At 44.7% G+C, this 25,477-nt stretch overlaps 1 protein-coding gene across 1 annotated transcript; it reads right to left on the bottom strand.

Annotated features, from left to right (window-relative positions):
* Positions 1-3,242: 3,242 nt before the first annotated feature.
* On the bottom strand, positions 3,243-25,251 carry LOC115416573 (fibroblast growth factor 12-like). The gene is made up of 6 exons (XM_030130385.1): positions 24,197-25,251; positions 17,452-17,562; positions 16,088-16,191; positions 5,782-5,980; positions 3,833-4,009; positions 3,243-3,791 (listed from the first exon to the last, which is right to left on the bottom strand). Exons 1-5 carry the CDS (start codon positions 24,393-24,395, stop codon positions 3,861-3,863), a joined length of 762 nt encoding a protein of 253 aa, XP_029986245.1. The 5' UTR covers positions 24,396-25,251; the 3' UTR covers positions 3,243-3,791; positions 3,833-3,860.
* Positions 25,252-25,477: the final 226 nt, after the last annotated feature.

Here is a 25,477-nt window from a genome sequence, read left to right as displayed (position 1 = left end):
ACCTGATCCAAAGGACAGCGGTGATACTGGTTTGGTTCTAAACAGGACGAGCATTCACTATGTCACACATTTTTACAACATTTAATGTCATTTGGAACCAGGAGAGAAAACAGTCTGTGATCCCCGCGGTCCGACCAAACCCGACTGGAAGACTTTCTCAGAGGCAGTACGGTGGATTGTGATTGGTTCTTTCCTTTCCCGCCTTCGGTCCTTCAGTCCAAACATACATCTGTCCATTTCCCACCCACAAAAGGCAAAAATCTCCAAAAAATAAAACAAAAACAAAAACGAGTCAACCTCTGTGACCCCGCCCACTGTGACCCCGCCCTCTGACTCCGCCTCCTCTGAGTTAAGTGTGTTTTGCATGCATCAACGTTCCTATGAAATGATTATTTTTAATGTATCTGCAGTAAATAAAAAAAATCACTTCACACTGATATGACGGTGCTCAAATGAAAGCCTTTTGTTGGAAGAATCGACTTTATACAATCTTTTATTGTCAAAGCTTCGTGTGTTTGGTAAAATCAGCTGATGGGAGGCCACTGAGTTTCCCAAAGAATCATCTTTGCCAAATGGAATATATGAGGAACATGAGGATCTCAAGATTTGGACAAAAAAAAAGCTGAAAAAACATGAAGAACAGCTCAAAAATAATAATAAACGTCCTAAAAAAAACATCTGATTAAGAACAAACAATTATACCAATTAATGGAAGGCAGTGGAAGGATGATGATGATGAAGAAAAAACAAGTGAAAATTAATCACCAAATTGAAATTTTTCCATTGAATTTCGCTGAACGTTCGTCATGTTCTGAAAGTGAGGTTTTCAAGTGTTAAAGACAGTTTTTGGGAAACAGAGATGGTAACGTCTGAGAGAAGTAAAGGGTTAAAGGTCGTAAAAGTCAATCAGGGCAGTGACCAAACTCAGCTGAACTCAGTCTGAACTTTACACCATGGAAAAAAAGACACATTAAAAATGTAGGAAAACAACCTAAAAATGACCCAAACATAAATATATTTGAACAACATTGGTTGAAAAAACCCAAAAAACAAACAAACTCTGAAGGCACTGAAATGTAAACCTCCACCTATATGGAGTGAAAATAATGCCAACAGTATTTACATGTTTTATTTACACATTTACAAACTTACTGAAGGTTCAGTGAAGTGACGCAGCTTCTCTTTGTGCACAAACATGTCAATACTTACATTTATTGTTGATTAATTTGACATTTCTGTGAATAAATTCAAACTTTTTCTCTTTTGTTTTTCTTCTTTTATTTTTTCTCTACTTTCTTTTGTTTGTGTGAATTAGTGACATGTGTAAAACTGTGCACATGCACAACATCTCCACACTATTTTCACTCTATATATGGTTGATCTGCAGCCGGAGTCCAGCTTCTGTCTATTTGAAGGTGGAATTTCCTACTTTGATGCAAATACAGTGAAGTAGCTTTGGCTGAAAAAAACTAACAGCCAAGTTCATTTGGAATGAAATGTCTCCATCTGCTGTATTTAGATGTTTGTTGTGAATGTTTCTGCTTTTTTTTTCCCACGTGTGTTGTTCATCAGGTTCAGATGAGGCGTCGGATGGTTTTCAGGGCAGTGGTTTTCGTCTAAACGAAGCAGGGCAGTGATAAACATGTCACCGTATCCTCCCATCAGCTGAACACAACAGACACATATATGTATATATTTATATTTATATAATCTGAAATAATCAGTGATTAAGTCATTTGGATGCAAATTCAAGTGCCCAGTGTGGTTTAAAAATTAAAAAAAATTACAAATAAAAATAACAATCCTTATATCTAATTAGCAGCTTCAACATTCATGACCTGTCACTGTTTCCTACATCTTTTTATTTATTATATATATTTTTTTCTACATTGTGGCTTCAAAAAACCTCATTAAAACAGTGATTGGAGGGAGTCATCATCAGGTGATCACATTTAATCCCGCCTCTTTTGTCCGACTGGCTTGTGAAGTGGGCGGTCTGCATTCTTTACAATAGGGGCAAAGCCAAAAATAAAAGGTTAAAGGTGACACACCCTCTTTTCAAAGTGCACCAATCAGAGCGCAGCTGTGTATTATCGCCTGTCGAACACATTCATATACAAGTGTTTTACCGTGAGCAGCCGCCAGCGTCTCCGTAAACTGTCCAACCGACCCCCAACCTGCTGAAAATACATGCAATATGTCAACCTTATAAACGCACCACCTGATCAGACCCTGAATGCAGCACGATAGCCAGCAACAGGAGCGTGGCTTTGACGAAATGATATAGTTCCAATAATGTTGCATGTTTCTGCTGATCGTTTCAGAAACGTCCACGCAGCTGTTCGCCACACACCGCAGACGCGTTCAAAGACTGGAGGAAATGTAACTGTCTACTATTAAACCTATATTGAATGACAGATGTATGAACATTTGGTCCCATTATTACAACTTTGATCAACATGTGAAAAACCAAGACCCTGGTGACATTTGACCTTCACTCCTCAGATCTGGTGGATTATTAAAAAACAAAACAAAAACATCTATTTTTGGGGGGGAAATGAAAATGAGTGAGTTTCATGAGCTTTATTGGACATAGTTCAATAAAGAACTTTATAAGAACTGTTGATCAGAAGTTGTGCCATTTGGTTCCTGTTTCAGTTTGAGTGTGGACTTCATCGAGGACATTTCAAAGATCTCAATCCTGAATATTTTTACCCATATTACCTGTGAATCTGGAGGAAAGTCAATCTACAGCTACTGGAAGATTCAGAAACTGATCAGCAGAAAGCGGCGTTCGTGTATTTTATCGTAAACATGCAAAAACATCTGCGAATGATCGATGGTGAAGCCGATAATATCTGACCTGACCTCATCCAGAGGAAACGGTCTGAACGTTCCTCTGAACCGTGAACGGCAGTGTCTGCAACCGAAAGCAGAAAAAACAGAAAAAAACAGAAAAACTGAAAAAACTGAAAAACTGAAAAAACTGAAAAAAACAGAAATACAGAAAACTAGGAAAACAAAGGCTCCAACAGAGCCCCGACGGCAAGGAGGAGCCACTGACAAAACAGGAGATGAAGGAGGAGGAAGAGGAGAAGGAGGAGGAAGAAAAGGAGGAAGAGGAGGAGAAAAAGGAGGAGGAGAGGGGGGAGAAGGAGGAGGAGCAGGAGGAGGAGGAAGAGAAAAAGGAGAAGGAGGAGGAGGGGGAGGAGAAGGAGGAGAAGGAGAAAAAGGAGGAGAAGGAGATGGGGGAGGAGAAGAAGAAGCAGAAGAAGCAGAAGCAGTAGAAGCAGTAGACGTAGACATAGCAGTGTGTGTGGACCATGTGTTCAAAGTGCCAGAGTTGTTGCATTTGCTCCTCAAATGAAAGGGTGAAGGTGAAGTTTCTACATGGCTTAAAGCTTCAGAGTTCTCAGCGCTCGCTTGACTCAAAAAATTATCTTGTCATCATCATGACAGTGATGATGATGATGATGATGATGATGATGATGAGGCGATGCAGGTGTGCTAGCCTCCAGGTGCTGTGTCCACACGGCTTTTTGCATAAAATGTAAATCATTATCATCAATGTCCTGATTTTTTCCCCTCTTTCTCAGGTAAGCCCCTCCCCCGGCCCCGCCCCGTAAGATTTAAAATCATCATGAGCAAGAAGATTTTTCCTTTTATGACTTTTTTGCTTCTTTTTTTCTCTGTTTTCGTTGTTGTCGCCGTCCACGTTGTCGTTGTCGTCGTCGGTGTGGTTGTAGTTGCTGAACAGAGGGAGCGTTAAAATGGGAGTTCCCTCCTCCTCCTCCTCTTCGTCCTCCTCCCTGTCCTCGTCCTCCTCCCCGTCCTCCTGGTCCTGCGGGGGGCGCTCCAGGCTATGAGCCGTCCCGCTCTGTGCAGTCGTCCGGCTCAGGCTGCTCCTCCTGAACCTTCCTGCGCCCCTCACTGTTCAGCGTTGGGCTCCTCGAACCCTTCAGCAGCTTCTCCTCCAACTCATGCAGCGACGGCTCCTTATACATACAGACTACAGACAGACAGACAGACAGACACACACACAGACACACAGACAGACACACACACAGACAGACAGACAGACACACACACACACACAGACAGACAGACAGACACACACACAGACAGACAGACAGACAGACAGACACACAGACACACACACAGACACACACACAGACAGACAGACACACACACAGACAGACAGACACACACACAGACACACACACAGACACACAGACAGATACACACACAGACAGACAGACAGACACACACACACACACACACAGACAGACAGACAGACACACACACAGACAGACACACACACAGACACACACACACACAGACAGACAGACAGACAGACACACACACAGACAGACACACACACAGACACACACACAGACACACACACAGACAGACAGACAGACACACACACACACACAGACACACACACAGACAGACACACACACAGACAGACAGACACACACACAGACACACACACAGACACACACACAGACACACAGACACACACACAGACAGACAGACACACACACAGACAGACAGACACACACACAGACACACACACAGACAGACAGACAGACAGACACACACACAGACACACACACAGACACACACACAGACAGACAGACACACACACAGACAAACAGACACACACACAGACACACACACAGACACACACACAGACAGACACACACACAGACAGACAGACAGACAGACAGACAGACAGACACACACACAGACAGACAGACAGACAGACAGACAGACAGACAGACAGACACACACACAGACAGACAGACAGACACACAGACACACACACAGACAGACAGACAGACAGACACACACACAGACAGACACACACACACACACACACACAGACAGACACACAGACAGACACACACACAGACAGACACACAGACAGACACACACACACACAGACAGACAGACAGACACACACACACACAGACAGACACACAGACACACACACACAGACAGACACACAGACACACACAGACAGACACACAGACAGACGGAAAGACAGACAGACAGACAGACACACAGACAGACAGACGGAAAGACAGGTAAAGAGAGAGAGACAAGAAAAATACCTGTTTAGAAAAATATCTATATTTGTCTGAACATGAACTAAAAACTGTGAAACTTTTTCTTTCTTGCAGTAAAATTTGGTTCATTAATTACAGAAACAGACAATACACACACACACATATGTGTGTGTGTGTGTGTGTATTCAGGTTTGTTGGTTTACTGTAGTTCTAATGTCCATATTTGAACAGTAGAAAAACTAAAGTTTAATGTTAAAAACAGCTTCTATAAACTCTGACCTTTGACCCTAACCCTAAGGTTAGTTATAGGGTTAGGGTTAAGGAGACTGCGAAACAAATCTGAATTAAATCTGTTCATTCCAACCCTGAAACAACAACATAACTGATGGTGGGCGTGGCCGTTAGCACAGCGCCGCATGTATGTGATGTCTATATGTGACATGTGACCAGGTGAAGGTCAAAGGGACAGAGACGCTGAGCGTTGATGGAGGAGAGGGAAGGTGATAGTTGACAGATATTTTTAAATGAAGAGATGCAGCTGAAAGCAGAGCCACAGCCTCATGTTTCCTGTTAAACCTCCCTCTGTGATATTAGAGCTCCAGTTTGTCCTCGGCTTCCTGCAGGACGGCCTCTGCTGGCAGCTGATTGGCTGAGCTCAGAGCTGTTGACCCGGCGGTGCGGCAGCTGGATGGTAAGGGGAGCTCACCTTCGATGGGTCTGGGGACAAAGTGTGAGCAGGGTTTGGTTTTCTTCACGCGGTTTCCCTTCATGATGACTCCGTCCTTGTTGAGGCCCAGGAACCAGGCCCGGCCCGACTCGTGCTGCCGGTACAGCGTGGACGAGTAGATGACGTAGTAGTTCTCGAACACCGACTCCTTAAACTTACACTCGGCTGTGAAGACATCCTGACAACAGACACACAGAGAACGGAAGCAGAATTAGAACGTCACACTTCTACTGTCGACCCCAGAACCCTCTGAACCTGTCAATCAAACACTGATGAGGTCATCAGATACTTGAAGCCTTTGGTGTCCCTGAACGCACCATCACATCCAAGTCCCAAACCCATTGAAGACCACGTACCAGCAGATGGAGCCTCCATGAGTCTTCAGAAGAACTAGTATGAACGTGCAGATGTCAACTTAAAACCATGAACAAACATGTTAAACCTGTTCCATCCATGTTCAAAGGTGGTGCTTGAAGTCCTACTTTAGCTCAGTGCCCCCCCCCCACTGGGTGGACATTTGGCCTGAGGATATAACAGGTGGTCAAGGTGGAGCTGTGAGCCAATCAGAGCAGAACAAACCGAAAACATGGAGACACGGTCGCACAGACATGAAACAGTCAAGAGACATAAAGGTCCAAAACAGTTTCAGAACCACTGTGGTGACGATAATACATGAAGGATAGGAGATAAGAAGAGCTCAGCCAAACACCAGAACTACAAACACACAACAAAAGCACCAAAAACACCAGAGGGAAAACCACACCTCCCAGCATGCACCACTCTACATTTAACTGGGCGACTGATGGAAACATGTTGGGTTGAGGAAGAGAAGACAACAGTCAGTAGTAGAGCCACGAACGAGCCCCTGATCCACTCACTTCAACAGACGTGTGATACTGGGACACCTGGACCTGATCCACCCAAACCCACCAAACCCAAACCCACCAAACCCACCCACCAGCCAAAGGGGGGACTTTTAGTTTGACAGCTGCAGTGGTAAAACGGGCCGTTTCATTACCAACACTTCAGCTCATAAACCTGGGATCTGACTAATATCTGCAGAAGCCAATCATTAACTCCAGTCAGAGCCCGACCCATGGAGTCACCATGGATTACCATAGTTTACCACAGTTTACCGCAGTTTACTACAGTGTACTACGGTTTACTGTGGTTTACCACAGTTCACCACAGTTTACCACAGTGTATCAGAGTTTACCAGTTTACGACAGTTCACCACAGTTCACCGCTGTTTACTGCAGTTTACCACAGGTTTACCATAGGTTACCACAATTTACCTCAGTTTAACACAGTTCACTGCAGTTTACCACAGTTTACCACTGTTCATAATGGGTTACCACAGTTTACCAGTTTACTGCAGTTTAACATAGTTTTCTGCGGTTTACCACAGTTCACCACAGTTCAGCACGGTTTACCAGTTTACCACAGTTTACTACAGTTTACCATGGTTTTCTGCGGTTTATCACAGCGTACCACAGTTCACCACAGTTTACACAGTTTACCACAGTTTACCACAAGTTACCACCGTTTACCACAGGTTTAAAAAGGTTTACCACAGTTTACTGCGGTTTACCACAGTTTACTACAGTTTACCACTGTTCACCACAGTTGACCACAGGTCACCACAGGTCACCACAGTTTACCACAGTTTACTGCACTTTACCACAGCTTACCACGGTTTACCACAGTATACCACGGTTTACCACAGTGTATCATGGTTTACCAGTTTACCATGGTTCACCACAGTTTACTCACTCCAGGTTTACCACAGTTTACCAAAGGTTACCTTGGTTTACCACGGTTCATTGCAGTTTACCACAGGTTTACCATGGTTTACCACAGGTTACCACAGTTTACCTCGGTTTACCACTGTTCATTACAGTTTACCACAATTTACCATAGCTTACTGCAGTTTACCACGGTTTACCACAGTTCACCACGGTTTACCACAGTTTACCATAGTTTACTGCAGTTTACCAGAGTTGACCACAGTTTACCATGGTTTACCACGATTTACCACATTTTATCACAGTTCACCACAGGTTTACCATGGTTTACCAAAGTTTACCACAGTTTGCCACAGTTTACAGCAGTTTACCACCGTTTACCACAGTTTGGCACGATTTACCACAGTTTACCACAGTAAACTACATTTTACCACAGTTTACCACAGTTTACTACAGTTTACCACAGCTGACCACCGCTGACCACTGGACTCAAATGTGCATTGTTTCCTCTTTAAATAAACAGAACATCAGTTCTACAGTGGACAGAATTCAGGTCATCACAACTACATTATTCTAAGATTCAGACGTTGACTTCCACATGTTTTAGACCTGAATCACATTAATGGCTTTAACAACATATTTTCATTTTTATGGACATTTCACTAAACTGTGTTTACATGAACACAAAGTCCTCTGTGAAAACATGGTCCAAATGGAACTGATGCAGGTTAGCTAACCCTAAGCCTACACCCTTGATGGTGCCATTAAAGGTGGAGTTTTCCACAAGTCACAGGGTTTTTAGGGACACGTTAGAACATTTTGCAACGACTGAACATATTGTAGGATCCATATTTGCAGAACAACGTCTGTCTGAGTTTTGTTTGTTTTTGTGTTTGAGTGTAGCTTCGCTGACTTAGAACATTACATTTGGTACAAATGTCTTCCAATAAGGACACATTTTACTCTTCTTAGTCAATTTCAGAGTCTGTCCTTTTACTGTTGTATGAACTGAGGCATTGACTCGACCGTCTGCACAGTGTGGCAGCAGCAGAAGTAGGGGGCTCCTGCATTGGCCGAGCAAAACCCATCCGTAATCCAAGAAACTAAACTCAACTAGAAGCACTCGGAGAGCGCAGACCTCCGCCAAGGCAGATCAGTGGGCCCCTGTGGTCCCCCACCCCCGATCACCACCAAAATTTAATCATTTGTTCCTTGTGCCAGTATCAACATTTCCTGAAATTTTCATCCAAATCCGTCCATAACGTTTTGAGTGATCTTGCACACAATCAGACAGACATACAAACAGACAAACCAACGCCGACAAAAACATAATCTCCTTGACGGAGGTAAATAGAAAGTAACCGACGCAGACCTGTTTGGGGACACATCTAGAATGAGTAAGAAGACAACACAGATTAAAATCACAGAGCAAGACATGGACTAACACATCGGTTCAGACACTAGCCAAAATGGCACACACAAAGTGGAGGACGATCCCACTAACTCAACGCTAAGGTCGATACGTACAGTAATGAACAAAGCCATGAGTGAAGATGTGCTTCAAGTTCAGTCGGAAGTGAAGAGGCTACGTGAGGACATGAAGAAACAAATAGAGGCACTTGCATCAGACATCAACCTAAAGCTACAACAAATGACCAGAGAGATACAGAGAACTGCCCGGCGCCTGGACGAGGTGGAGAACCACGTGGTGGACGTTGAAAGATGGGTCTGAACGTTAAAGACACTGACACTCAGCTGCTGAGAAACCAACACACTATAAAGAAAACAGATTTGGAGGACCGCTTCCGGCCAAACAACATTAGAATATACGCAGTGGCAGACACCACCGGGGTGCATCCGTCCAAAAAAGACTGAACTGGGGACAAAAGTGGGAAGTAGGATGAAGACCTGGGCACTGACGGAGCCCACAGATCCCTGACCCGGCTCTAGTGTCTGGAGGGATGGACACGGTTCCTCGGTGCCTCCTTCAGCGGGTCCCTGGTGTTGATCTGGGACGGACCGGTCAATGGGGTCGATGTGGTCCTGGAACCTCCACCGTCAGGGGTTGTACTTGGTTTACAGGGTTTTGTCAACCATCTGTGTCATCTTGTATTCTCATGCGGTACATAAAGCATTGTTTTTAAAGTTTTATGGACGGAGCAGACATGAATAATGGATGGTGGAGGTTCACTGAGGCGGAACAGCCGTACACTGCACTGCGGACTCCACAGGCTTGTCCACACGCTTTTCACATTATTGTCAAGAAAGAGAATTTATGCGTTTTTCAATGGGGTTTTTAAAACTCCGTAACTGGATCTATTTCTTGCAGATGATGCTTGTGTGCAAATCCAAAAGGCAGGATCTTTGCTCACATTAGAGCAACATGATCTATCAGCTAATGTGACATTTGACAGAAATATCTTGAAATAAGAGCGGCATGATCCCTCCAGGTAAACCCAACTAAAGTTCCTGTAAAGATGAGACGTCTGCTGAGGAAACTCATTTTGAGGTCAGGATATTTTCAGTCAGATTATTTGACTGTACGGGCAAGTAGCAAACAACTCTGTCTAATGTTTGATATTTGTTGTAGTTATTCAAACTGAAATAACATAGAAAACAACTCAACAGTGGGATCCTTTATAATTGTGTTTCATAGTTCGTTGCAGTTGTGTTTCTGAGTTCCCTCTGAGTCATTTCACCTGGAATTCCTCCTGTAGACGTGGATGTTCAGACCGACTTCATGAACCCAGACTTTAAAATTCAACATGGCCGCCTTGTGCATCAACAGCCCTGAATGCGGTTGTGATATAAGAGGGGCGATTAAAAAGTTTTGAGCCTAACATGGAAAGAATTAAGATATGAAGACCAAATTTGGTCCATGAAATCTTTCACATATCTTAATCCTATCCACTAACTTTCTTGGTCATTGCAATCTTTTTCCCTGTGTTACAGGTCCCTGAACTTTCTGTATCAAGTGTTTCCTGAAAAATGGACAAACTTGAGTATCGGGATGATTTATGACTATGGATGAGACTTGGGTTCATCACTATCAGCCTGAGACCAAGGAGCAATCAAAAAAATGGAAACATCCCATGTCACCAACCCCAAAGAAGGCAAAGGTCGTACGCGTTCTTGATGACAGCCCCATACTCGAGTTTGTCCATTTTTCAGGAAACACTTGATAGTTCAGGGACCTGTAAAACAGGGAAAAAGATTGCTATGACCAAGAAATTTAGTGGATAGGATTAAGATATGTGAAAGATTTCATGGACCAGATTTGGTCTTCATATCTTAATCCTTTCCATGTTCAGTTCAAAACTTTTTAGTCGTCCCTCGTACCATTAGTTCTACACACGGTACCATCCCATTTCCAACATCCAACTTCTACATGGGCACCAGTTACTACTCAGGATCTCACAGTCTATGGACCGAATATCCCATAGAACTGCTAACTGCTCTACAGATGCTGAAGAGCGCTGGCTTGTTTTAATAACCCATCTGCTGAATTAAGGTCGTTGGGTCACGGGTTGGGTTGGTTTGACCTAATACTGGGTTAAAAATAATGACCCAGTGCATTGGGTTGGAGATGTGACCTGAAACAGAGCCTCATCATTGTTTGCTGTCCACCGTTTTTATACAGATGCTAATCGGGGCTAACATTAGCACTGTTGCCTCTAAACAGGAAGCTCCCGTGGTTTTTGGACAGATGTTTGAAGCCTGGACTGTGTACTTTGTACATCACTGTGAGTCTGCTGTGACCATATCTGGACAAAAGAGCAGAGCTGTAGGAATGTAAGGGGTCATGTCTAGCTTGTGCTACATGCTAGCACACAGCGTACAGAGTAAACGTTAGCGTCTTCTGAGTTTATTAACCACAAGTAGAGTAGAGGTGTCTGTCCAGAAAAAGCCGATTTTACTTCATATACAGACACTCTGAACGTCTGGTTGGGCAGATGAAGGAGCTGTCAATCACACATCTTTCAATGAACACCTGCTTCATTTGCCCCAAACACTTCATAATGGGGCAATAACTTCCAGATGGACAAATAGACCAGGGGTCCGAGTCAAATGAAAGACAGCAGGACGACTCCTTTTGGAAAAAATGACTGACTTTGTATTGAGATAATTCAATGTAAACCAATGAGAGCTCCACCTAGTGGTAGGTAGTGAGATGACACTGACTTCTGCACTGCCTCCACTGTCAACCCAAACACACAACAACAACAACAACCACAACAACACCAAAACAACAACAATAAAAACCACAACAACCAAAACAACAACAAAAACCACAACAACCAAAACAACAACCACAACAAGAAAAAACACAACAACAACCACAACAACCAAAACAACAACAACCACAACAACACCAAAACAACAACAACCAAAACAACAACAAAAACCACAACAACAAAAACCACAACAACCAAAACAACAACCACAACAAGAAAAAACACAACAACAACCACAACAACAACCAAAAAACAACAAAAACCACAACAACAGCAACAGAACCACAACAACAACCACAATAACTACAACCACAACCACAACAACCCAGATGACCTTGAGCAGTGGCACCGCTGTTGAATTCAGTGCTCTCTGACCTAAAACTAAACATTCAAATTTAGATTGTCCAGAAGTAATGTATTGTCAGTTCATTACAGTTAAATTCATTTCAGTTCAGTGCAGTTAAAATTAGGGATGCAACGATGCATCGTCAGACAGTTAAAAACTGATACAAATGTGACAATTCAAATCAGCTGAGATGAAAAATGAATCATGATGCCCTTTTTAAACAGCAGAGGGGTCGACTTTTGATTTCACCTGCTCCCATACTGGTCCATGATGTTGAGAGTGGGGAGGTAGTGGTCTGTGATGTTGGGAGTGGTGGGTGGGGATGTGGGAAGAGCAGTATGTAATGTTGGGAGTGGGGGGGGTAGTGGTCTGTGATGTTGGGAGTGGGGGGGGGGTGGGGGTGTGGGAAGAGCAGTATGTAATGTTGGGAGTGGGGGGGTAGTGGTCTGTGATGTTGGGAGTGGGGGGGGTGGGGGTGTGGGAAGAGCAGTATGTAATGTTGGGAGTGGGGGGGTAGTGGTCTGTGATGTTGGGAGTGGGGGGGTGGGGGAATAGCGGTCTGTGATGTTGGAGTTGGGGGGGTAGTGGTCTGTGATGTTGGGAGTTGGGGGGGTAGTGGTCTGTGATGTTGGGATTGGGGGGTGGAGGTGGGGGAATAGCGGTCTGTGATGTTAAGAGCGGGGGAGTAGCGGCCCGTGGTGTTGGCAGTAGGGGGTGGGGGTGGGGGAACAGCAGTCTGTGATGTTCATAGTGGGGGGTGGGGGTGGGGGAACAGCAGTCTGTGATGTTGGGAGTGGGGGATTGGGGTGGGGGAAAAGTGTCAGTGATGTTCAGTGCAAGGGGGTGGGGGGGGGTGGGGGGGGGCAGCCCATGATTGTTGGAGTGGGGTAAAGTGAAAGTGAAACTGAAGACGCTTTAGTCTTCCTCTAACTCTGGGGGCACATTCCACTGCTGTATGAGCCCCCCAGGAATGATGGGCCCCATGAATTTGTCATGCCCCCCCCCCCCCCCCACACACACACACACATACACATACATACAAGCCTTAGTTTGTTTATTTTAAGAGGTTTTGTTTATTTGTATTATTCATTTATTTTCATGTGAGATTTGTTTTCAAAATCCAATTTGTGTTTATCTTTTACTGAAGATAAAATATCATTTCAGTTGCATTTTTAAGAGGACATGCACAGTTTACCTGACCTCAAAAATAAAAAGGGATTTTCTTTAATTTGTTAAAGATTAGAGAAAATATATTTAGTAGTTTTATCATATTTAAATATATGTTTTTTAAATATGCATTCATTGCATAGTCTGTTTTGCAGTTTCACCCTAACTCAGAAATAGATTTTTTATTTAAGAAATAATGAAAGGAATCTTTTTCAGTCATAATTTGTCTGCAAGCTCATTCAGGGAAAAAAATCATGAGAAAATCGTATCGTTAACCCAATATCGGAAATCGTATCAAATCATGAGTTGAGTGTATTGTTACATCCCTGGTTAAAATCAATTCAGTTCAATTCAATCCAGTCCAGTTCAGATCAGTTTAGTTAACTCTTTAAGTGCCAGACAGTTAAGGGGCTAATAAGCCTTAAAAGTGCCACAGAATTTAGCCATTTTTCAGTATTTCGCGTCGTTTTTATAATATTTGAAGAATCCTGCAGGAAACCGCTCGGTAACATCTGACCGATTGCTAATTAGATTCAAAACGCACCGGACGCAGCCGATTCATTATTGATCGTAATTTGCATAATTCAAAATAATAATAATAATAATAATAATCTTTATTTATATAGCACTTTTCATACATTAAAAACTGTAGCACAAAGTGCTTTACATATCAGTTTAAAAATCAGTACCGCCCCCCACCCACACCCACCCACTCACCCGCACACACACACACACACACACACACACACACACACACACACACACACACATACACACACACATATACATGCAAACCCACAAGCTCACACATACTTGAGAAGACTGACTGAGCACGGGTAGACCAGAACAAAAATGTACAAGTAAAAGTAAAACATCAGTTTAGGAGGCGCTGTCTCAGGGAGCCATCTGCACCAGGAGGCAGCCGCCGACCCCGGCGACCAGGCACCAGCAACACAGCCCCGCATCCCAACTAATGGGAGAGGGCCAACTGGGACCCCCACCCACCAGAAAGGAGCGGACCCCAGTGAGAGAAGGCGCCACAGCCCCCGGAGTCCACAGCCGCCCCCCCCCGGCATGGAGGGCTCCCTCTGATGAAACACCGGAGAATAAGAAACATTAAAAAGATATAAAAATATTATTCGGTCGCGTGACCTCAAATTCCCGTCTGCTTGGTCTCAAAAGGGGGACACAGAAAGAACATCATCGAAATGTGAGAAAGAGATGGGGGTGGATGGTTTGTTTGTACACAAATATGGCGTGTTCTCCAAAGCCGATCTGATCGGCCTGTGGCACTTTATAGGTTGTTTTCGTAAAGCCGATTTAATCGGCCCATGGCACTGAAAGTGTTAAATTCAATTCTGTTAAATTCAACTCAATTCAACTCAGTTAAATTTAATTCAATTCAGTTCAGTTCAATTCAGGCCAATTCAGCTCAGTTAAATTCAGTTCAGCTCAGTTGAATCAGGGTCCTGTTCCCAGATGTTGGAACCGTCATCCTACTGAATTCCTAACTTTGTCCTTCAGAGTGGACAGCTCAGTGGGATTCAGAATGAGTGGGTGAATACAGGTCCAGTCCTGTGTCCGAGGGGATAGAGGACACAGATGGACAGTGGACACAGATGGACGGAGGACAAAGATGGACAATGGACACAGATGGATGGAGGACACAGATGGACGGTGGACACAGATGGGCAGTGGACACAGATGGACGGTGGACACAGATAAGTCATCACTGGATGGGGTTTGGATCATTTCTACATATGATGTTAGTTTAAACCAAGGATGTCCTAATCTGATCTAACGATGGGTATCGGCTGGTGACTTGGCATTTTTTAGAAGATTGGATCAGATTTAGTCACGAGATCGGGCCAATCCGGGCCTGTTGTAGGGGGTGGCAAGAAGGGGCAATGCCCCCTTAAATAAACATCCCGCCCCTCAAATAAAAATTTCCTAAGGTAGGGAAAAGGACAATGAGCTGCACAACAGCAGGAGACTGAGAGGACTTAATAAAGTGTCTTAAGTTTCACTTTCACTTTGTACAGTCGTATGGTCTGGGTGTATTCATTGTAAGGTACGTACGAAATGGAACACACCCCTGTATAAAGCCAGGACTACTGTGTCCCAGAGTATGAATTTGGAAAGTACAAAAATGATCCTAATTTCTTCAAAGGTGTCATGTATGTTTTAGTTCAGGTTCCACATTCAGACCAACTGGGATCTACAGTTGAATAATAGAATAATAACCTACAAATAAGGACTCCACATTTAAATCAAAATTTAATTGTAAAAAGTATCAGATCAGATTGGTATCAGATCGGTATTAGCAAAACAAATAAAAAAACAAAAACAATGGATTGGATCAGAATAAAAAAAACTCCAGATGGAGATGTCACTAGTTTAACCCTGTAAAGCCTGAACCATTAAATCACTGACAGACTAGAAAAGCCCTCAGAGAGGACAGACCTCCGCCAAGACAGACCCCCCCCCCCCCCCGATCACCACCAAAATGTAATCATTTCTTCCTTGTGCCAGTATCAAGATTTCCTAAAAATTTCACGAAAATCCATCCATAACTTTTTGAGTTATCTTGCTAACAAACAAACAAACAAACAAACAAACACACACGCACACAAAGCAAAGTGATAACATCTCCTGGCGGAGGTAAAAATACAATATAAAACTAAAAATAGAATATAACACTGAAAATAGAATGTAAGACTAAAAACAGATTATGAGACTAAAAATAGAATATAAAACTAAAACTAGAATATGACAGACTGAGGTGTCCTTACTGATGTGTAGAGGAATCCTTCTGCGTTCATGGCCATGTACAGTCCAGCCTTCACCCCCTGGATGGCAACGACTCTCAGACCCACAGGGATCAGGTTAAACAGAGCTGCAGGGGCGAGAGACATAGAGCACATAAGAGAGAGAGAGACACAAAACTCTTAATAGCCTTATTATCCATACATCTCTCTCTTTATCTATGGAAACCAGCTCAACTAGCTGAACCAGTTGAACCAGTTAAACCAGCTGAACCAGTTGAACCAGTTAAACCAGTTGAACCAGTTGAACCAGTTAAACCAGTTAAACCAGTTGAACCAGCTGAACCAGTTAAACCAGTTAAACCAGCTGAACCAGTTGAACCAGTTAAACCAGTTAAACCAGTTGAACCAGTTGAACCAGTTAAACCAGTTAAACCAGTTGAACCAGTTAAACCAGTTGAACCAGCTGAACCAGTTAAACCAGTTAAACCAGTTGAACCAGCTGAACCAGTTGAACCAGTTAAACCAGTTGAACCAGTTGAACCAGCTGAACCAGTTAAACCAGTTAAACCAGTTGAACCAGCTGAACCAGTTGAACCAGTTAAACCAGTTGAACCAGCTGAACCAGTTAAACCAGCTAAACCAGTTGAACCGGCTGCTAATATCAAGAATGCACCCAGAGTTGCTAACCCAAGGCTGGACAGTCGTCATAATGAAGGACCCCCAGAATGGAACATCCGAGTACCAGCCTAGAACCTGTTGAACCACCAGGGAACATTCTTCTGTTCTTAGCACTAGAAATGAACTGAGAGAGAGAGAGAAACTGAGCAACATCTGAGAGAAAGAGGCAAGATGAAGGAGGAGGAAGAGTTCAGGTTCTGGGGCTCTGGTTCTGGGGTTCAGGTTCTGGGGGTTCAGATCTGGGGGTTCAGGTTCTGGAGGTTCAGGTTCTGGGGGTTCTGGTTCTGGGGTTCAGATCTGGGGGTTCTGGTTCTGGGGGTTCAGGTTCTGGGGGTTCAGGTTCTGGAGGTTCAGGTTCTGGGGGTTTTGGTTCTGGGATTCAGGTTCCGCGGGTTCTGGTTCTGGGGGTTTAGGTTCTGAGGTTCAAGTTCTGGGGTTCTGGTCCTGGGGGTTCTGGGGGTTTAGGTTCTGGGGGTTTAGGTTCTGGGGTTCAGATTCTGGTTCTGGGGGTTCTGGTCCTGGGGGTTCTGGTTCTGGGGTTCAGGTTCTGGGGGTTCTGGTTCTGGGGTTCAGGTTCTGGGGCTCTGGTTCTGGGGTTCAGGTTCTGGGGTTCAGGTTCTGGGGCTCTGGTTCTGGGGTTCAGGTTCTGGGGCTCTGGTTCTGGGGTTCTGGGGTTCTGGTTCTGGTTCTGGGGTTCAGGTCAGACTCACTGTAGTCGCTGTTCTCGTCCTTGTTTCCGCTGATGGCTCCGTCCGGCTGCATCTGAAGGTAGAATCCCTGTTCGCTGAACAGACGCGTCACGATGCCCTTCAGCTGAGGCTCTGAAACAACAAGCACAGGGGCGGAGTCAGAACAGGACAGGCCACACCCACTGTGACACCCACACCAGAGCCTTCCATATAACAGAGTTACAACACTTCCATAAACTCCTGTTGGAAAAAAATGTCAGACGAAATATGGACCTCCTTCCTGGTTGTGGAGGCGGGGCCAATAGTTCCTCCATTCAGTGTAACACCGTCTGAACACATTCATTTGTATTTGTGCCGATCTACCAACTCCAGCTCTAAGCTGATCAGATATGGTCATCTTTCCACTGATCCAGTCTATTTCCTGTATCAGTGACATTTCTGTTGTAAATTCTGTTTTCTTTGGTCTGTGTTCGCGTTTGGATCCATTTCTATCTGATCCAACTGTTCTGTTGGATTTTCAGCTGTAGTCCTACAGTTCCATAGTTGGACTGGTCCAGCTGGTCACATGGAACCACTAGAACTAATGATGGAGGTTCTAGGTAAGGGACCGTTAGTCCAGATGTGGTTCTGTGGGTTTGATTTTAGTTGTTCTGTTGAACCTGGTGGTGTTTGGTTCAGTTTGTCAGCTGAGGTCATGTGATCATTAGGAGGACAGTTACTGCAGAGCTGAACTCTGATACATGGGCGGCCATGGCTCAGATGGTAGAGTCCAATAACCGAAAGGTTGGCGGTTCGAATTCCACTCTGTCCCAGTCATGTGCTGTTGTGTCCTTGGGCAAGACCCTTCAGCCTCCTTCCTCCAGTGCTGCTGTTCACACTGGTGCATGAATGTGTGTGACTGTTTGGAGGTGGGAGGGGCCGTAGGTGCGAACTGTCAGCCACGCTTCCGTCAGTCTGCCCCCAGGACAGCTGTAGACACAAATGTAGTTTACCACCACCAGAGGGAGGATGTGAGAGTGAATGAATAATGGATCCACCGTGTGTGCTTCCAGTATACGTTCACAGAAAAGCGCTATATAAATCTAATCCATTATTATTATTATTACATAAAAGTTCATTCAAGTTATTATTCATGAGTTAAAGGAGGACAAACTTCTGTCATTTAGCGTTTGTAAGATCCAACTCATCCAATAAGAATTCTGTTGTTTGCTAATTTCGAGTTTTTAATGAATATAGCGTCTGTGCTAATGCTAGCATGCTAAGTTATCCGCTAGGCTATCTGCTGGTTTATGCCTTATTGTATGTGTTCTCAGCAGAGCAGAGCCTGGCAGACCCACAGTGTTCACACTAGGGATGCAATGGGACAGGTTCTCCACAGTTCAGTACGTATTCCAGTTCTTGAGTTACGGTTCACGGTACGGTTCGGACGCAGACGTCAGCTGGAGCCCGGCTGTGCCCTGAAACGTAACTGAGAGCTGATGGAGAGCCTTAAGGCTCATTTCTGTTCACTTTACCTTCGAAAATATATTCATCTGTTTCTAATGTTGTCATGTGTCACTGCCTTCACGCTTCCATGTGTCCTGTACGTTGGAATGAGCATTTCTCAATCAATCCACCAGAGGGAGCCACTCTTAATTACCATTCTGGCGGAATACCATGAAGAAGAGTTTCATGAGAAGAAGAACAACAACATAGTCAATAATAACAAACATAGTGATGACAGAGGTTTTACTAATGTGATACTGATGTTAACATTGAGGAGGATAGTTGGAAGTAGAAGGGCTGTGCTCCACCTGGAGCCTTTAGCTGGGCTCTGCGTCGGGCTCCAGCCAATGACAGTAGAATTCCTTAAGTCAGTCGTCTTGCAAAGCTCCAGTATGAATGTGAACTGTCCAGAAATGTCAATTGGAAATGACAAATGAGTCGTACCACGGTACATGCTTGTATCGAACTGTTCGATGTGTGCCGTTGTTAGCCGCTGTTTTCTGTTTGTACCAGTCCTAGAATAGTAAAACTGAAAAACGCTAAACTGTCTATCTCCTTCCGAGCAGCGGTGTCATTCGGTATATGACGTAAACCTACTTATTTTTCAGTTTGCATTGCTTATACCCACTTCTAAATCCCTCTGATGCGCACCACTCAGTCGCGTCTGTGAGCCAAACTGCCCATTTTTTCGGGAGCATGAGGATGGTTCTGTTCTCTACTACTGACGGATTTTTGGGTAAACTAAATAGAACAGTCTGACATGTCACTGTTTCTATAACAAGACATTGTTCTGGACGACTTAAAAAAAAAGGTAAAAATTGAGAGCACACCCACTCCTCCAGGGACCAGTACACACTGCTGACCAGTCCAACTACAGAATGAATGAACTGGTAAAGTTAAAGACAGTAAACTGGTAAAGTTAGCACCACTCATGGAAGTAGCCGATCCAAGCTAACACCAACCTGTTCCTCCAAAATATACGACTTTTCCCAGAACTAAAGTCAGGCCTTTCAGTGGTCAACCCCACTATTTACCGTCAGTAACACACCCACTGCTGTCTGTTCCACAGAACAACATGACAGCACTGGGTTTGTGTGGAACTATTCAGGCTGACATGAACCACCTGAACCACATGAACCACCTGAACCACCTGAACCACCTGAACCACTGAACCACCTGAACCACTGAACCACCTGAACCACCTGAACCACATGAACCACCTGAACCACATGAACCACTGAACCACCTGAACCACATGAACCACCTGAACCACATGAACCACATGAACCACTGAACCACCTGAACCACATGAACCACATGAACCACTGAACCACCTGAACCACTGAACCACCTGAACCACATGAACCACATGAACCACCTGAACCACATGAACCACATGAACCACTGAACCACCTGAACCACTGAACCACCTGAACCACATGAACCACCTGAACCACTGAACCACCTGAACCACATGAACCACCTGAACCACCTGAACCACATGAACCACCTGAACCACATGAACCACTGAACCACCTGAACCACTGAACCACCTGAACCACATGAACCACCTGAACCACATGAACCACTGAACCACCTGAACCACTGAACCACATGAACCACCTGAACCACATGAACCACCTGAACCACATGAACCACATGAACCACCTGAACCACATGAACCACTGCACCACATGAACCACTTGAACCACTGAACCACCTGAACCACTTGAACCACATGAACCACTGAACCACATGAACCACCTGAACCACCTGAACCACATGAACCACCTGAACCACTGAACCACCTGAACCACATGAACCACCTGAACCACATGAACCACTGGAGCGGACACTCGTAACTCTCTTTATACGGCTCTGGCCCACACCACGTCCATGTCCACCTCCACCACACCCACCACTAGGCCCACCTCCACCACCACTGGTTCTGTCTCCATCTCCTCTTGTGTAGTTTTGAGAAATAATGGAGACGTGATGAAGCTCAACACATTAATGTGGGTCAGAGAAGGATTCAGAAATAGAAGAACACACTGGAACCAATGTGGAGCACAGACACAAAACAGACACACAACAGACGCACGACAGACGCACAACAGACCCACAACACACACAACAGACGCACAACAGATGCACAATAAACACACAACAGACCCACAACACACACAACAGACGCACAACAGATGCACAACAAACACACAACAGACGCACAACAAACACACAACAGATGCACAACAGACGCACGACAGACATTATTTGTACTCAGACCAAATACTACAGTATTTGCACTACAGATACTACAGTATTTGTACTATAAATACTACAGTATTTGTACTATGGGTACTACAGTATGTATACTATAAATAGTACTGTATTTCTACTAAATATACTACAGTATTTGTACTGTAGATACTACAGTATTTCTGCTATATATACTACAGTATTTGTACTATAGATACTACAGTATTTTCATTTGTCCAGTGATGCAGAGGTGTATTATTATAAGTATACTATTAGTAAGTATTGCAGTATTATATAAGTAGAAGTACACACGTTTAGTGAAACTGAACCTGTATACTGGATCCTTCAGTTGCTTTCACTGACTCTCGTTCAGGGGGATTCCATTAAACGTCACTGAGGTTCAACTTCTTAAATGAATAAAAGTAAAAGGTCTGAACCAAAGTCCAACTGGTGTTTTTAAGCCTTCCCACATGTTCACAAGTTCAGATAGGTTCAGCAATATTTACTGTCAATTTTCAATGCAGGAAATGTTGAACAGTGCACAGCTCGCTCTGTTACCGTCAGTAAAAGTAATCCAATAGATTTAAGGCCTTTCTTTCAGATGAAAGAAAACACAAACCTCAGAATTAAAGAAATCAAAAAGTGCAAACAGGTGAATAAACTCTTCTTCTCTTTGCCTCAAAATGTGGAATAGATCTGTAGGTGTGGCGTTGTGGAATTGGGGGGGGGGGGGGGGGGGGGGGGCTGCACAAGTGTGTGTTTGGTTGTTGGTGGTGGGGGGATGTGTGCGTTTCAGTCGGTAACCGTGTGCGTGCGTTGGTTTCCGTCCTAATTATAATACTATGAGGGTAGGGGACAGTGCGTCTGTGTGCCCCGCCCCCCCCCAGAAGTGAAAGCAAAACTTTACATTCATTTATCTTTTCTCTACCCCATGAAGCTTCACAAACTTTCATTTGAGGGAGCAGGACGTTCTATTATTATATCTTATACATTTGTAGAATCAGTCTAATGTGACAGTGATGATTCTTTTGTGTTAAATGTTTGGTGTGGCGCATGGAGCAGCACCACGTCTAAACCTCACCAACGGAAACACTGCGCAAAGGGTTCGTCTTCTTCTGACTTCCACATTTGTTGGATAGTGACTGACTACTGTTTCAGGTCTGGAACACCCACTCGTACTCGTGCATGGGCCGCAGTACGTGTTTGTGAACGCAACATCTGCAGGAAAGATGTGAACGTATCCAAGAACAGAACGGACTCAGGTACGCAGTGTGAAAGCACCCGAAAAAACAACGGTTTTCTGCTTCAACTTTCCTTGTTTTGGAGCAGACACGCTGTCATCACTGTCTCCTCTTCTCTGCTCTGGTGCGCGTGCCACACAGAGTAAACAAGCGATTTGATTGGCTCATCTGAGTGAAGCTGTTGTCGTATTAACTGGAGTAGCAGCACCTGCTGTCCACAGCCACCGCCGTCAGAAAAAATACTGTATGAAAATGAGCCATTCTTGGGAATTTATCAGAAATTGGTCACAGGTCCGGACAGAACCATCACTGGGTCTGGGTCAGGACTGAGGTCCACCATTTGGTGACAGCTGCTCTAGTTTATTTAAAGGTTCATATTTGTCTGAACCCTCTTTTCTTAGTCTGTGGATCATTTCTTTGTGTATTTGGACCCTAATAGTTCAGACAGGTTGAATTTGAACCCTCCAGCTGCTGCTAAACTGTCTTTAGATTCATTTGGACAAAAATCCAGTGGATTTCTCCAACCTGTTTGAATTCCCTCTTAATTAGTTGCATCTCTAACTTGTTCCATCTCCACATTTGCTCATATCAGGTCCAGACTTCAGACCAACATTTCTCCAGTATTTCTCCATAATTGTTTGTCGTCAGCAGCGGTTGTAGTCCAGACTGAAAATATGTCCAAACTTGGAGCCCATTACCTCAAATGTTCAGTTATCGGTTGAACAGGACAGAGCAGCATAGCCGACAACCTGGAGGGGGCGGGGCCTGAAGGGGCTCATGTGCATTTAAAGGGCCAGCGCTCCAAACCACCTTTCTGGTGTCATTACTCAGAAATAGTGTTGAAGATGGACCTGTGGAGTTGAATGAATGAAGAATTCAGAGCCAAGCAGAGCATTTACAGTTTATGGAGACCACAGGGAAATGAGGGAAAATGAAGAAGAACATTTAAAAAAAGACTAATATCACTGATTTAAAAGATCAGAGGTGCAGCAGTGGTGCTGCTGGTGGGGTTTAATTAACAGGCCTCTGAACTACGCATCAATCACTGATGATAGGACGTTTACCTTGGAACTCATCAGACTCATGTTTGGTTCCAGAGAGCGGGAAAAGTCTCCAGAGCATCAGCGGTGAGATTTCAACATCAGTATAAAATATTTAGAATCAGAGACGGTGACGCACAAATCCAACGGGAATTTATGAAAGAATAAATACGACGAAAACGCAGAGAATTCAGATGGAAAGAGGAGGATTCAACACATGTTCAGCTATTAAATCAGAGAAAAATGTTGGAATTCCCATCAGTGTGAATATGTCCAAGCAGACGGACACAACAGATGCAGATTCAGATTCACATTCAGATTCAGACTACTTTATTGTCAGGAACGGTTTCTCTGATTCTGAGTGAGATGTTCCCTGGACACGTTTCAGAACAAGGACATGTGTCAGAACAAGGACAGAGGTGAATGAACCCCACAGATGCAGCGTTGGTCTGTGACACCAGGACTGAAGCAGAGTTCAAACATATGACTGTTCAAACGACACCCAAAAAAGAGAGAAAACCTCAGACCGATGCTCTACTACAACCATGTGGACGGGCCACTACAGCACCACCTCCTACAGCACCATCTACTGACTGAACCATTTGTCCTGGATGGGTTCTGGTTTAGGCCACAGGTTCTACATTCAGACCTGGTCTCCGGGCTCAAACCCACCTGGTCTCCGGGCTCAAACCCACCTGGTTACAGGGGTCAAACCCATCTGGTCTCCAGGCTCAAACCCACCTGGTTTCCGGCGGACCGGCCTTTTCTTGCCGCTGCAGAACCGGACTTTGCTGAAGACGTTGAAGATGTGCCTCTCACACAGCGAGCGTGGGTCTTTGTTGGGGCTCGTTCGCCTCTTGTTGGTGGCGACTTTCTCGCTGTTGGACTCGCGGGCCTGGCGCTTCTGCCGGATCAGGGAGCTGGCGATGGCAGCGGCCATGGCCCCAGGGTTCACAGAGGGGTTCCTGCTGGGTTTACAGGGTCTGAGGATGGACGGCACTCACTGAACAGAGGACATGAGGCTCCACCGTCAATCTGTGATTATCGGGCCGACGGTCAGAGACGGTCCATGGTGGGGAAGTGGACAGACCAACCAGTGGGAGCAGCCGACGTTCACATGTCCAGTTAATGAGGAAAACAAAGCTCCGTGGGTTCAAGGCGCCGTCGGCTCATCTTCACAAAGTAAAGCTGTTCTCAGATCAGTCAGGACGACCACATGCGGAGGTTCTTCAACACGGACGCTCCTCCAGTTGAAGCTTGAATCAAACTTTACATCCTTTAGAGGACCACATGACCACAGAATCTCCTCCCACTCAGTAAAAAGACTTCTGCCATGTTTACAACTGTAACTTTACGCGGGTTTTATGGTGAACATGACGACGACTGAAGACTAAGAGTCAAAACTCCGACCAGCGGGAGGACGTTGAATAAAACAGCAGATGAAGAAGCCTGGTTTTAAACGCCACAAATAGCAGCGGCAGACAAGGAGGAAGGAGCCCTAAAGCATGCTGGGTAACTTATGGGTTTGCCTTTAGTCCAGATTGGCCATTCGAAGAACGTCCACGAAGCAGCTGCAGATCAGCGCATGTTTGACCATCAATAATTTACACACGTCTCCCATGATGCTTTGCTTCCAGAGACAGCGAGACACGAGCGTCAGTCCAACTTCCAGAACAGAATCGGCAACAGAACGACGAGAGACCGACAAACGAAAGAAGTTGGAAATGAATAATCCAGTAGATCCCACACATGGACCAGATCGACCTGCTCCTGTGACTGGGAGACGACGAATGAGAGGAGACGATGGAGATGGGGAAGGGAAAGAGCAGCGGAGAGAGAGAGGGAGGGGGAGAGCAGCAGAGAGGGAGGGGGGACAGAGAGAGAGAGCAGAAGAGAGTAAGAAGAGAAAGGAAAAAGAGCAGTGGAGAGAGAGAGGGAGGGGGAAGAGCAGCAGAGAGGGAGGGGGGACAGAGAGAGAGAGCAGAAGAGAGTAAGAAGAGAAAGGAAAAAGAGCAGTGGAGA

The sequence above is a fragment of the Sphaeramia orbicularis genome, unplaced genomic scaffold (genome assembly GCF_902148855.1).
Source record: "Sphaeramia orbicularis unplaced genomic scaffold, fSphaOr1.1, whole genome shotgun sequence".
Lineage (NCBI taxonomy): Eukaryota > Metazoa > Chordata > Actinopteri > Kurtiformes > Apogonidae > Sphaeramia > Sphaeramia orbicularis.
This window is presented reverse-complemented; position numbering and strand designations above follow the sequence as displayed.